Here is a 12,834-nt window from a genome sequence, read left to right as displayed (position 1 = left end):
TACGCCATTCTGTATTAGAGACTTTTGTACCAGAGATCCCTCCCCAAAGGACTCTAAGGACTGACTGCATATGTTCTGACCAGAGTAAGGAATCAAGCCAGGTGTTGGTGGCACACGCCTTTAATCTCAGCACTCGGGAGGCAGAGGCAGGCGGAGCTCTGTGAGTTCGAGACCAGCCTGGTCTCCAGAGCGAGTGCCAGGACAGCCTTCAAAGCTTAAAAAAAAAAAAAAAGGTGAGGAATCAAAAAGTCTGAAGGCTACTTCCCTCTTCAGTCTGGTGGCATGAGTGTCTAAAACATAAACTCTCTTCTCTGAAATGCTGAGCAGTTAAAGGCTCATGAAATGGGCTATACTCTCCAAGTCAGCTCAGCTCCCCTGCTCCAATATGGTTAAAATGTCTGGCTTCTAAAACCTGGCATGGGGGCACATACCTGTAAACCAGGTACACACCTGTAACCCCAGTTACATGCCTGTAATCCACGCACACATCTATAACCCCAACACACACCTTCTGCAAGCCCAGCACACCTGTAACGCCAGCACTCAGGAGACAAGAGAAAGGAGAATCAAAGGTTCAATGTCACCCTTCACTAAACAGACTTCAAGGCCTGCCTGTTTCTTCTTGTTCCTGACATCCTCGGTCTCACAGAATCTTTTCCTCCTCTTTCCATTTCCAGGCCTTGCCTAGTCCAAAGTAACTTGTAGGTAAAGATCAGAGAGATTCCTGTTTGGAAGAAAATACCATTAGGATTAGAGAGTAAATCAGAACTTTCCAGTTCATGAAAAGAAAATGAAGTTACGCTTAATGAAAGGGTTTTCTTTTTTTTCCCCTTCCATCTCAATATAACATAAAAGCAGAAAGTATTTGTTGTCAAAATGCTTGTGTAGAAGCCCAATGGAGCCATGGGCTATGCCAGTACTTACACAGCACAATGCTTGTCCCTGTTAAAAGCTTTTTTAATCATTGTAAGTATTACTTATATGGAGTTTCTTAGATCGTTTTTTGTCGGCAATGAAGAACATTGCCGACACTGAGTATCAAGTCTGATGGAAGTAAAATTAAAAAACATGAAGCAAATCTGAAATAGAACAGATTCCAAAATGATTCTTCTGGCCTGCACCCCTGTTTGGTCAACAGGTTGCAGAAAATAGCAAGTGTGCCTTGAGGGCCTGAGGAATGACTGACTCTACAGACAGGAAGAGCTTCCCAGGAGGGCTCCTCTGAGAAAATACACCCAAGCCAACTGTTTGTCACTTGCTCAACTGAAACACAAGCTCTGAAAACACACTGCTTGAAAGGAGCAAGGCAGTCCCCAGAGGCCGCACTGTGATGCTACTGAAGAGGAAGAGGACAGGTCCAGAACAGACTAAGTACAAACAGAAGATGGGGGTAGGAAAGAAACAGGTGTGAGGGCATTTTCTGGAGGATAAGAAAGTGTTCTGGCTTTTGATAATGGTAGTAGTTATGTAACTATAAAACAAAGAAGCCATAATGTGCTTATTGACACGAAATTAAAAAATGCATTTAGCTATTTAAAAAAACAACAACAGGAGCTGGAGAGACGGCTCAGTGGTTAAGAACACTGGCTGCTCTCCCCAGAGGTCTTGAGTTCAATTCACAGAAACCACATGGTAGCTACAACCATGTATAGTGGGATCTGATTCCCTCTTCTGGTGTATGTGCCGGCAGAGCACTCAAATATACAGAGTAAGTTTTCTAAAAACCATGAAATAAAGAACCTTACAGACAACAAAACAAAACAAATACCATGAGCTGGTTGTGGTGGCTCAGGCCTTTAATTCCAACACTGGGGAGGCTGAAACAGGCTGATCTCTGAAGTGGAGGCCAGTCAAGGCTACACGGAGAATCCCTGTCTCAAAAAAAAAAAAAAAAAAAAAAAAAAAGCCACAAACAGAATGCTATGCTAAAATGACCCAAAAAAGAGTGCCAATAAATGCATCAAATCAACAAACTTAAAAAATTCAGAGTGATATAGAAGGTTGTTCTCAACTACATCAAGAGTGGAGACCGACAAATACCACCCTCCCAATCCACCCCCACAAAAAGATGAAGAGCGGGTGGTGCAGGACTTTAACCTCAGCACTCGGAGGCAGAGGCAAATGGATCTATATGAGTTTGAGGTCAGCCTGGTCTAACAGGGTGAGTTCTACATTGGACAGGGGTATGCAACGAGAGTCTATCTCTAGGAAAGAAGAGACAGTGTGCTGGCCCATTTATGCTCCCAGTAAGTGGTCTTATATGCCATTGGAAATTTGTGCCTCTGCCTCCCAAGTGCAGGTATGAAGGGTGTGTCCCAAAACGCCCAGATCCACAAACACTCTTTCGAGACAGGGTTTCTGTGGGTAACATTCCCGGCTGTCCTGGAACTCACTTTGTAGACCAGGCTGGCCTCAAACTCACTGAGATCCACCTGCCTCTGCCTCCCGAGTGCTGGGATTAAAGGCCACCTACCTGGCTTTCCACACTCTTTAGAAAACAATTTAGCATCATCATCTCATAAAACTTCAGGTACGTTTGGAAATCCCATTGTCAATTCTATAGGGAAGATGTGCACAAAGAAACATAATCAAATTAATCAAAGATCATGATTAGTGGCACAACAATTGGAAACATTTTCAATTTTAATAATGAGAAAAAAGCTTTATACTTTAATAAATCAGAATAGTCCCCCTCTAAAATTTGTGGGGTCTATAGCACAGATGTAAATGAAGGGCCATGTGAAACACCTACATAGAAAAATCTAATATATTTTCTCTCTCTCTCTCTCTCTCTCTCTATATATATATATATATATATATATATGTCTGTAATGAATTTAGAATTCTCAGACTGCTCAGTCTCAGAGTGGAAGATAGCAGTTCCAGTCCACTAGCTACTTCTCTCCTCAGGTTCTCCCTATACCCACGGAACTGACAACCTGAACAAGGCTGTATGAGCCATTTCCTTCCATATGTAATTTCCTTCCAAGAAAACATAACGTAGACTCTAGAACTATGATTGAGAAGTCTATGGGCCCAAGGACCCCCCAAGCACGGTGTAGGCTTCGGGTATTCTTTTAAAATTGGGTAGGGAGGGGCTGGAGAGATGGCTCAGAGATTAAGAGCAGTGGCTGCTCTTCTGGAGGTCCTGAGTTCAATTCCCAGCAACCACATGGTGGCTCACAACCATCTGTTATGAGATCTGGTACCCTCTTTTGGTGTGCAGATATACATGGAAGCAGAATGTTGTATATATAATAAATAAAATCTTAAAAAAAAAAAAATTGGGCAGGGATACGACTTGGCAAAGACCAGAACCAAGACCCATAAAACCCAGAGCTCAAGGCAAAAATAGAATAAAAAAATAGAGCAGGTGAAGCATGCTGAACCAGTAAGAACAAATGAAGCAAGAAGAGCCACTCTTTAGTAACCCTCCCCTCAATGCCAAAGTCCATATTAGATTCCCTTTGGTAACAGGCACAGTATTTGCATGCAGCCCACACACACCCTCTCATGGTCACCCTGAGACTTCTTACAATACCCCAGACAATGGAAATGCTATGTAAATACTTGTTCTGCTGGATTGTTTGGAAAACAATGATTCAGGCTTCCCCCATGCATATTTTCCATCAGCAGTTGGTCGAATCCACAGATTCTACAAATACCCTACTAACCCAATCACCTGTTGGTTTGTAGATGTGGAAACAGGCAAAAAGAATGGGACCAAAGGGTGAAAACAAGAATGCCGAGGTCTCTCAGGCTCTTCATTTTGTAAGAGACGAGCAAAAATGTAAAGACATTTATTCTACATCCCTTTTAACAATTATCAGTGTGTGTGTGTCTGTGTGTGCGTGCACGCACTTGCATGCCAAAGAGTGTGTCTAGAAACCAGAGGACGGCTTTATGGATTGGATTTCCTTCTTCCATCTTTCTGTGGAGTCTGGTGATAGAATTCAGATGACCAGGTTTGCAAGGCAAGCATTTTACCTCATGAGCCATATCACAGGCCCCACACCTAACCGAAGTTTCAGCCATGAATACCTTAAAAACAGGAAAGAGCCCAGAAAAAAAAAAAAAAAAAAAAAAACCCACACTGACAGAAACCATAGTAACAAAACAACCCTAAGACATCTGCTCCAACCAGTTCACCAGAACTCATGCCTGTGAGCAGAGTAATCAGTTAGTCAAAGACCACAATGATGTATACTGTGTGCTGTATGCTACGAGACAATGGAGAAGCTAAAGTCACACAAATAGGGTTGACTTGTCACCTCTGCCAGTTACAAACTATGGTGGCCTCCAGGAAAAGAGGGTTTCAGATCCCTCAAAACTGGGGCTACAAAGGGTTTTGAGCTGCCATGCTGATGCTGAAACAGAACCCAAGGAGAACAGAAAGTGCTTTTACTGCTGAGCCATCTCTCAAGTCCCAAGACAGAATTTATAAGGCTTGGAGTGATGCTGTATACCTCTAATACTACTACCCAAGATGCTGAAACAGGAGGATTCTTTTTTTCTTGAGATTAAGGCAAGCTTTCAAGACCTAGCAAGACCCTGTCTCATAACACAAAACAAAACAAAACAACAAAAAGAAGGGCATCAAGTCCACATAACTGTGCTAAACTCCACATGTGTTCTATGGCACACATGTAATCCCCTACACACATTGTACACCTATACACACACATACAAAACAATAACAATAACGTTAAATTACTTTTTAAAAGGGAAGGACTTGCAGGGCACATGCCTCTAATCCCAGCCCTCAGAGGCAGAGATACGTCTGGTCTTCAGACGTGTACTGCAGACTTCTCAGGTGCTATGGTGAAAACTAATTTAGCTGTCGTCTCTACCGAGCTTATTGCATAATTAGTGTCTGTGTCACACCTGGGACTTGAATTTCAGGTTTGAGAATATGATGTCAGCAAAGCAAACAGAAATATCCCAACTTGAGCGCCCAAACAAGTATATACAGCCTACTTAGGAAAGCCCTGTTGTCAACTAAAATGTATAGCCAGAAGCATTACAAAAGACAGGAACACCGAGACAGGGGAATTTATAGCTATAAATAGAAGTACTACTGAGAAAGTATTATAAGACTAGCAAAAATACAAATTACACGACAAAATACAAATACAGTATATCATTGTGTATATTAAAAGGTTAACTGACCCCATCAGCCAGTGATTCAAGAGAGTCATTAATCTATGTCAAGTTTTAGAAGACAAAATTTTGTAGGAGTCAATAAAGGGAAAATACTAAAAAACAAACTTGGTTTAAAACAAAAATTCTTGGCCGGGTGTTGGTGGCGCATGCCTTTAATCCCAGCACTCAGGAGGCAAAGGCAGGCAGATCTCTGTGAGTTTGAGACCAGCCTGGTCTACAAAAGCTAGTTCCAGGACAGCCTCCAAAGCCACACAGAAATTCTGTCTCCAAAAACAAAAAACAAACAAACAAACAAAAAATGCCTAGACTCTGAGGAGAGCAGGGCTGGAGACGGCCAGGTAGTTGAGGGCACTGGCTGCTCTTCCAGAGGACCCGGGTTCAATTTCCAGCACCACTCTGCGGCTCACAGTGGTCTGTGATGCACCACAGTTCCAGGTGGTGTGACGCTTTCTTCCACCCTCAGAGGGCACCAGGTACGTGACAGCGGTGCATGAGCAGGCAAAACACCCATACTAGTAAAAAATAAACACTCTAGCCAGCTATGGTGGTGCATGCCCTCTGGAGTCAGAGGCAGGTGGACTTTTGTCAGCTGGAGGCCATCCTGGTCTACATAAGCAAGTTCCAGGCCACAGAGAGCTACCCAGTGAAACAAACAAAAAACACAAAGAAACACTGCTCACCCCTAAACAATGAAATCTCTGGAGAGTCTATCTCTATTCAAACTTGAACAGACCAAATCATCCCTTTTCTATATAATCTTTCAAAATACAGAAACAATTGTATTTGATACATATTGGATATGTATCAGAGTAACCACGGCAAAGTGCTTTGCTAGCAGCAGGAGGTACTGGGTTCAGTCTCAGGCACCCCACACATCTGCCGTGGCCACCAAGTGTAAAATCCCAGCACTGAGGTGGAGGTAGGAGGATCAAAGTTCAAGGTCTTCCCCGGCCTAACCGGAGCTCTAAACCAGCCTGGACTTATGGGAGGACAGCAAGAGTAAGAGACCTCTCTAAACCAGCCTGGACTAATGGGAGGACAGAAAGAGTAAGAGACCTTTCTTTCTTTCTTTCTTTCTTTCTTTCTTTCTTTCTTTCTTTCTTTCTGTTTTTCGAGACAGGGTTTCTCTGTGTAACAGTTCTAGCTGTCTTGGAACTCACTTTGTACACCAGGCTGGCCTCAAACTCTGACTCCCAAGTACTGGGATTAAAGGTGTATACCACCACAGATGCTAGAGACATTTTTTTTAAGTGGTCAATGACTATACTGTGAGAATACTAATAAAATACAATCTTTATCTGCTAGAGATACTGAATACTTAGGAAGTAAATAATCACTGGAATTTGCTTTAACATAAAACCCTAGAGCTGGGGATAGAGATGGAGAGGCCACATTCTGACAACTGCTAAATCAAAAGGATGGGTGCGTGGAGACTCACCAGTCTCCCCTCCCCACTTTTTCCCTTTTTAATGTTTTGGTTTTTGAGACAGGAATTTTCTGCCTCCCGAGTATTGAAATTAAAGGCATGTACCACCACCACTTGTGTAGAGAAACGCTGAAACTTTTAAAACTAAAAGCCAACCACTACTGAAGAAATTCTCAAAACAGGCAATGACAGAAAAAAAAAAAAAAAAAGAATCACGAAGCGTTCTAACCCTGTTGCTATTCAGTACAGTGCTAGAATGTTCCTTTCCTTTTCTACCTCTAACCACTTCCTCCAAAGTCAGCGATTTCTTCAGTTGCAAGCAACTTAGATGCCTACTCCTAAGCATAACTTCCGGTAACTCAGAAAGGCTTTCAAACTGTTGCATCAGAACATTAAATATTTAAATAAAGGGGCACACTGAAGCATTTCTTTAAATACTTAATGAGCTAAATGAATTCTTGTTCCCAATTATTTAAGAAATATTACTACTCCATCCATTTAAAACACTCCTTTGTATGTTTTGATACACACAAAATCAAGGTAACTGGAGGGTTTTTTTGGGGGGAGGGTTCTGAGGCAGGGTTTCTCTGTAGCTTTGGAGGTGGTGTTTTTTTGTTTTGTTTTTTTTTTTTTATAGTGTCTGGTTTAAAAAGTTTGAAGATCGCAGGGCGATGGTGGCTCACACCTTTAACCCCAGTACTCGGGAGGCAGAGGCAGGCAGAACTCTGTGAGGTGGAGGCCAGCCTGGTCTACCGAGCTAGTTCCAGGACAGCCTCCAATGCTACAGAGTAACCCTATCTTGGAAACAAAACAAAATTTGAGGATCTGGATTCGAACTCACAAGAGATCCGCCTGCCTCTGCCTTCCGAGTTTTTTTAAGAACCAAAAAAGCGTGCAAAATACTCTACCCAGAAAAAATAACCGAGCATAAGTGTGAGCCTGAAGGGACAGACCTGTAACCTCAGCCACTTGGCAGTATGTGACAGAGGGAACCCAAGTTCAAGGGCTATGGAGCGAATTGGAGGCCAGCCTGGGCAAGTTGCTCAGACTCTGGCTCAAAAAGATTTTTTTACCTCTCCAGTGGTGGGGTGTTTGCCTAGCATGCAGGTCTTCAGTACTACCACTCTCTCTCTCTCTCTCTCTCTCTCTCTCTCTCTCTCTCTCTCTCTCTCTCTCTCTCTCTACACACACACACACACAACACACACACAGAGAGAGAGAGAGAGAGAGAGAGAGAGAGAGAGAGAGAGAGAGAGAGAGTTTGTAAATACGATAGCCTGAAAGAACCATATACCTCCTCTGCAACACTCAGAAGTGAGACCTGGAAGAGGAAAGGGCAAAGGGATGAGAAATTATATAAACTAGAGAAGGGGGGGGTGTAAGGTCGGAGAGCCTGTCTGGGGGGAGTTTGGCTCATGTGAGCAGAACACTGGTTCCCCAGACGCGGGAGATGGAGAAGCAGGATTCCTAGCACAGGCCTGCGCAGGGTATGTGTGTTTAGAAGCTGTCTCCGGAGATACTACAGGTGAATCCAAGCGAGTGATCCCTCTCAGAGAATTTTGGAAGACAGCTAACTAAAAGGCTTGATTTAAGCCTGGAAACGCCTATATTTAGGAAGCGAAGAAGAATCAAGTTGGAACAAAAGCAGCTGCCTGAGAAGTTAAACCACATTGTTTCAAGGAATTTTGAGAGTGGGTCGCAAGAACGGGTTGGTTGGTCACCGTGCAGGCCACCACGCAGACTAAGCTGGGAGGCTAGGAGGCCACTACATCTTTGGTAATCTCGAGGGGGGCCGCTCTGGCCAGGGGAACGTGGGGATCCCAGGACTGGAGGGTCACAGCGGGTCCGGGTAGGTGCTCGGGATACACAGTGCGCAACGGTGCTGGGGTTCTGGGGAGACCCCCAGCTGGGGGACTGGGGTAGCAAGGAGGAAAAGATCTACCTGCAACTCCTCCAAAATCTGGTTGGCCCAAAAGTGCTTTAATTAGGATTTTAGTGGGAGACGGAAAGGGCTGTCTAGTCTGTTAGGCAATATCGCTTTGGCCCAGGAAAGTGGTTCTCAACCTGGGAGTCGGAAGACCCTTTCTCGGGGTTGGGAAAAGATATTTACATTATGATTCATAGCAGTAGCAAAATTACAATTACGAAGCACCAATGAGAATTTTACGGTTCTCAACAACGGCCACCACAACACGAGGAACTGTATTAAATAAAGGGCCGCACCATTAGGAAGGTGGACGACCACTGGCCTAGGGGGTCTGGGGGAGACAGAGGGAGAGAGGGAAAGGGAGGTTTTTCAGGGGAGTAAGCGACATCCACCCTGCCCCGGCCTGCCCCAGGAAGCAGCCCCACGGGGTCCCCGGCCACCGGCAGAGAGCCTCCGCCACTCGCGGTGCACTCACCGCTGGGAGTGTGAGTAGTGGCACCGGCCCAGCAGGTTGAGCTTGCAGAGGTGCAGGCTGTCGCAGGGTCTCTCGCAGTACTTGCGACGGCAGACGCGGGCTCGGGTGGTGGCCACCACCGACCGAGTGACCCCGGTCTGGCCTACGATCTCCAACTGCACGAAGCGATCGGGCCCCGCCGCCTCCAGCAGCTCGCGGAGCTGCGCCTCGGGGAGCGCGATCTCGGCCAGCAGTTCCTCCAGGGTCATGCGGCCCCCGTGGGCGCACAGGATCTTGGTGATGAAACAGCACACCCCGGGGTCGGCCATGGCGCGCTATGGCTGCCGCTGCTCTGAGCGCAGCGCGGGACAGCGCTTCGCCGAGAATCGAAACTTACGGGCGGCCCCGGGCGGGCGGTGCCGTTCGCGGACCCGAGCGGTTTCGCTTTCCAACTCCGGCAGTGGCGTGGCGTGCCGAGGCCGGACCTCACCAGGCGGGTCCTGGGGTCAGATTTAAGGTCAGCAGCGCCGGAGAGAGGATGGGAAGAAGAAAGCGGCGCTGTGCCCGGCAGGTCCGCGGTTCTAGGCTGGACGTGAGATGCCCACGGTTCGGGCTGCTACCGGGAAGGAAGGAAGTAAAGATGTTCGTGGGGCTCGGGTGGAGTTTTGATAAGCCTGAGGCGAGTGACGCATCCTGGGGGGGGTCCACTGGAGGCGTCCTCAAGTTTGCCCCACCCAGCGCCGGAAAGAGCTGACCCTGGTGTGCTCTTCCTCCAAGCCCGGCTCTCTGCCGGTGTCGTCAATGCTCGCAACCACTCAAGTTCGCGGCTGTTAACCAGACTTGCTCTTGCGGAAATAACTTGAACGAACAGGTGGAGCTCGGAAGACACCAGGTCTGGGACTACTACGCGGAGCTCCTCTTAGAGAGCCGTGATTGTGACCCTTCTTTGCCTTCAACGAAGCTATTTGAAGGCCCATTCTTTAACCCTCTCTGGCCTTTCCAACTAAAATCGCCAATTTTGGTGTCTCAAACCAACTGCTAATCAATCCCTGACAGTAGGAAGCCACATCGGGCATGCTCAGAATATCTCCAAATATCCTCTTCTCCCGCTTAGAATGAAGATAATTTTTAAGGTAAACCCTTTAAGACATTGTAGAGGCAGGGAGAAATATTAACTAGGTTTCCTTTGAAGAAAGCAAAGGCAGACGAAATTAAAAGAGCCATCCATATCCCCCAGGGAGCTTCTAGAAGATTCAGCTGCTCCAGGCCATTAGCATAAAAAAACCCTCAACATATCCTTCCAGACTCTTCTATTGAAATACAAAAACCTGTCTGCTATTCCTCCACCTTGTTAAATTGAGACTAATATCTTTTATTTAGGACAATTGTCTTTTCTTTGATTCATCTATATTCTCAGTAATTTGCAGGCCGCTAAACACCAGACCCAAATTGGAAAAGAAAATGGGTTTTCCCATCAGCTCTCCGAAATGAAATGAATGGATAGGGCCACTGATCAAATAGGAAATAAACGTTTTTTAAAAATCCTGCAGACATTGTGCAGGACTACAGGTGTGAGCCATGTAAGCCTGAGATATTTTGAACTCCACAAGAGGGCATGGGTGCCTACACACACACACACACACACACACACACACACACACAACCTCAAAACACTAAAATAATATTAATAGCTTGGTGTGGTGATTGTATACCTGTAATAGAAGCACTTGGAGAGTGAGACCGGAATTATAGGCCAGGAAAATGGTTCATCACGTAAAGGCACCGTTGCTAAAACCTAGGATTCAAATTTGACCCCCTGAACCCATCCCCATCCTGGGAGAGTTTACTCCTGCAAGCCACTCTCTGACCCCCACCTTTCCCTCTCCCCACACCCCCCCAATAAATGCAATTTAAAATAAAAAACAAATCAGTAAGAAATAAGATTCTTCAAATGCTGCAGATGCTTGAATGAGAATCACTCTGGGTGTGGTTATTCAGTCATCCACTCTGACTCCCTGGAGTTCTTTGGTATGAAAAGTAGCCAAGCCTGGGGCCCTTTGGCTACTTGTTGACTCTGGCTTTTTGCTTCTTGAGTCGTCTTTTAATCCACTTGGCCTTATTTTTTGTCTGACAGGTTTCCAGAGACCCGTTCTTACAAATCAAGTAAGATCAGTGTGTTCACTGACTGTCTTCCGTGTGGTCCTTACAATAGTGACTTTAAGGCACAGAAATCAAAGAAACAATCTGCTCTCCCAGGGCATCTCCGCTCTCAGCTTTTAAAACAGGAATTCCATCCCTTTAGGCAGTGAGAACAGAAGTCATGAAGGACCCAGAACTTGTCAAGTCACTCTTCTTGAGAATGGATGAGAAACTGGGCAAAGACAATACTAAAGATGAGTCTTTTCTATCAAATAATATAAAATTGTGCTCAGGACAAGTAATTTAAATATCCTTTATCACCCCCACTGTTAGGATAAAGCCCAAGGGGAACCTCGGCAGATTCCTTGGCAGGTGAAGGTGACCGAGGGGGAAAGAACAAACACGAAGACAGAATTTAACAAGTTTTATTGGAAAGGAAAGGGGGGTCGGAAAGAGGTAAAGAGACATAGAGACAGAGAGAGGACAAAAGAAAAGAGGGAAACAGGAAAAGTCCGTCTACCCCAAGGGAGCAGCGGGAAAGAAATCCGGGAAAGAGAACACAAGTGGGCGGGGGTCTTTCTTTTAACAGGGTCCTTTGCACCTGCGTGCAGACTGCAGACTACGCAATCATGGAACCCTGGGCTGACCAGGGTACTGCCTGTGTGCATTCAGCCAGGTGACAGGAGCAGCCCAATATAAAACCTTTATTTGCACAAAGGCCCTGCTGCATTCGTGGAATTTAAGTGACTGAAATAGAAAACCCCTTCCTCCCAAGACTAGACAACCAAGTAAGACTTGGTTGTGAGGTAGGAGCCAAGTGTGGGGGTTGAAGGGGACAGGATGACTCAGTCACCATCTGAGCTAGAATAAAACCAAAGTAGCCAGGGTGGCGGCACACCCTTTTAATCCCAGCCCTCCGTTGGCAGAAGCAAGCTGATCTCTGAATTGGAGCCCAGAGTTGTCTATAGGACAGCCAGGGCAACATGGAAGAGGAGGGGGGGAGAGAGGAGGGAGGAGGGAGGAAGGAAGAGAGAACCAAATCCACTTCCTGTCTCTGTGTGTTAACTCTTCCAAGGTCACCCTTTTGGTAAAGTTTGTCTTGTACTAACACTTCAGTTGTAGTAGTATTCTCTTTTCTTTGTGACCCCTGAATATATTCCTAACAGGAACATGTGCAGGGACTGTGAAGTAAGGAGTCTTCCTGGCTCAGCCCTTCGCTCTCAGAAATGGCCAAACCCAGGAAGGATTACCTCAATCAGGAGGGCTGGAGAGATGGCTCAGCAGGAGGATATGGTTTGCTTCCCAGCACCCTTAGGGTGGCTCACAACGACGCCATCTTCTGGCCTCCACAGGCAATACAACAAACACATAAAATAAAAATAAATGTTAAAAGCATGATTGAAATCTCCGTCCAGTTCCCACCGAAAGAGTCATAAGAGACCACCCTCTGCTCCCCCAGGGAGACCCTCCGTCTCTCCTGGAGCACCTCACAGTTTCCCTTAATAAAGCTCTTTTACTCATTGTTGTCTGAATTTCCTTATTCTTCCTGAGCATAAGATAACAAACTTAGATGCCTCTGGGTGGCTTTGGTGACCATTGACTTTTCAGACATCCTAGTCCTCCAGCCCCACAACTTAAGCCACCCACAGCCAAGAAAGCTCCAACAACAAAAATCCACATCAAGGCAGTCAGTGGCTCTTCTCCAAGGAGATTAAGGAACAAAGA

General features: G+C 45.8%; 1 protein-coding gene across 2 annotated transcripts in view; it reads right to left on the bottom strand.

Moving 5' to 3' along the window:
• Zc3hav1 (zinc finger CCCH-type containing, antiviral 1) overlaps positions 1-9,679 on the bottom strand; it is a 46,367-nt gene extending 36,688 nt beyond the window's left edge. Inside the window, exon 1 of one of the 2 annotated variants that reach the window (XM_027391478.2) lies at positions 8,992-9,679. In XM_027391478.2, coding sequence (XP_027247279.1) covers positions 8,992-9,299 — 308 coding nt within the window. In that variant the 5' untranslated portion in view covers positions 9,300-9,679. The remainder of the gene's footprint in view (positions 1-8,991) is intronic. The other variant, XM_027391477.2, reaches the window with a different exon arrangement.
• Positions 9,680-12,834: the final 3,155 nt, after the last annotated feature.

Source organism: Cricetulus griseus (genome assembly GCF_003668045.3).
Source record: "Cricetulus griseus strain 17A/GY chromosome 1 unlocalized genomic scaffold, alternate assembly CriGri-PICRH-1.0 chr1_0, whole genome shotgun sequence".
Lineage (NCBI taxonomy): Eukaryota > Metazoa > Chordata > Mammalia > Rodentia > Cricetidae > Cricetulus > Cricetulus griseus.
Note: the sequence above shows the minus strand (reverse complement) of the source record. Positions and strands in the feature narration are given on the sequence as shown.